The 1,506-nt window shown below is 45.7% G+C and overlaps 1 protein-coding gene across 1 annotated transcript in view; it reads left to right on the top strand.

Annotated features, from left to right (window-relative positions):
* Positions 1 to 1,178, top strand: part of sparcl2 (SPARC-like 2) — a 5,732-nt gene extending 4,554 nt beyond the window's left edge. The window contains exons 8-9 of the mRNA XM_062519913.1: positions 482 to 576; positions 896 to 1,178. Coding sequence (XP_062375897.1) covers positions 482 to 576; positions 896 to 948 — 148 coding nt within the window. The 3' untranslated portion in view covers positions 949 to 1,178. The remainder of the gene's footprint in view (positions 1 to 481; positions 577 to 895) is intronic.
* The last annotated feature ends 328 nt before the right edge of the window (positions 1,179 to 1,506 follow it).

Here is a 1,506-nt window from a genome sequence, read left to right as displayed (position 1 = left end):
TCTCTCTCTCTCTTTATCTCCATCTCTCTCTATCGCTCTCTCTCTCTCTCTCTGTCTGTCGGTCTGTCTCTCCCTCTCTCATCTGAATGTCAGCTCATCCACAGCAATGATAATGTTTATTGCCCACTGTGCCTCCCGTCTGGTTAATGTTACGCGTGCCCTTCAAGCTCCGTGCCCCGGCGTTTCCCTCCCTCCCTACACTCTTAGAAAAAAAAGGTGCCATATAGAACCAAAATGTATGCTTCATATACATTATGCCACCCCTAAATGGTTCTTTAGATAATTTTGAAGTATTCATCAAAGGAACCCCCTAAGGGTTCTTTAAAGCCTGCATGGTTCTATATAGCACCCCAAGAACCCTTTTTTTAAGAGTGTATCTCTGTCTCTCATTTTGTTTGCACGTGTTGCGTACACTACACACTGTATATATGTGGTGCCGGCATCATATATGTTTCATATGAGTGTGTGGTGGCGTCCCCAGATCATGTGACAAGAACAGGAACAGGAAGGTGACCCTGCGGGAGTGGACGTCATGCCTGGTGAAGGGTTCCGAGAGCTGGTTCCACCGTTACATGTGTGAGTGCCCCGCAGGTTCCTCATCAGCACGCAGAGGTGGAGGGCTGACCGCCATTTAGTCCAGCTAAATGAGCAGGGTCATAGAGATAAACTCTGAACTGCACGTGGAAGCTAATGAGATTTCAGTTAAAGAGGAATATATCAGTTCAATATATCTGTCCTACCATTACAGAATCAATGTTAGAGCACCTTGGAATAAAATAATGAAAGTGAGTTAAGTGTTAGATTTGATCATTTTCACCCCAGTTTGTAAGCTAGTAAATATACGGGGGGAAGTAAGACACCATGCCAAACGTATCATTTTCTTTCTCTTTCTCAGCTATGAAGATGGGTTCTCGCAAATTATGTCCTACAACTGAGAGCAATCTTTAATTGTGACAGATGAAAAACGGCATCTTCATGAAGCATAAAACCAAGTCAACTGAGGTCAGTGTCTTCATAGGATCCCTGGTGTGTGAACAACCTGTCCGAGCACTGGGAGAAATCAATGACAGGGGACCTGCACCACACCACCCCCTGGTGGTCAATCTGTTGTAAAAACAAACTGAGACTGGCTAATTATGCCATTTGTTTTGTTAAAGCACACCATACATTCATCTGTATAACAAAATTGTATGCAATAAACGTCTGCTGTCCACATTGCCCTTTAAGTCACTGCCATGCTGTGCTGGGTGTGTGTGTGTGTGTGTGTGTGTGTGTGTGTGTGTGTGTGCGTGCGTGCGTGCGTGCGTGCGTGCGTGCGTGCGTGCGTGCGTGCGTGCGTGCGTGCGTGCGTGCGTGCGTGCGTGCGTGTGTGTGTGTGTGTGTGTGTCTATTTGAAGTCTCTCCTCAGAGCTTGTGTAAGCAATGCATCAGAAAGATAGCACTCATTAAAAAAACAGAGGACATATTCCATGGATCACACAAGCAATTACTACAGAAGCGATGGAG

Source organism: Sardina pilchardus, chromosome 18 (assembly GCF_963854185.1).
Source record: "Sardina pilchardus chromosome 18, fSarPil1.1, whole genome shotgun sequence".
Classification (NCBI taxonomy): Eukaryota; Metazoa; Chordata; class Actinopteri; order Clupeiformes; family Clupeidae; genus Sardina; species Sardina pilchardus.
This window is presented reverse-complemented; position numbering and strand designations above follow the sequence as displayed.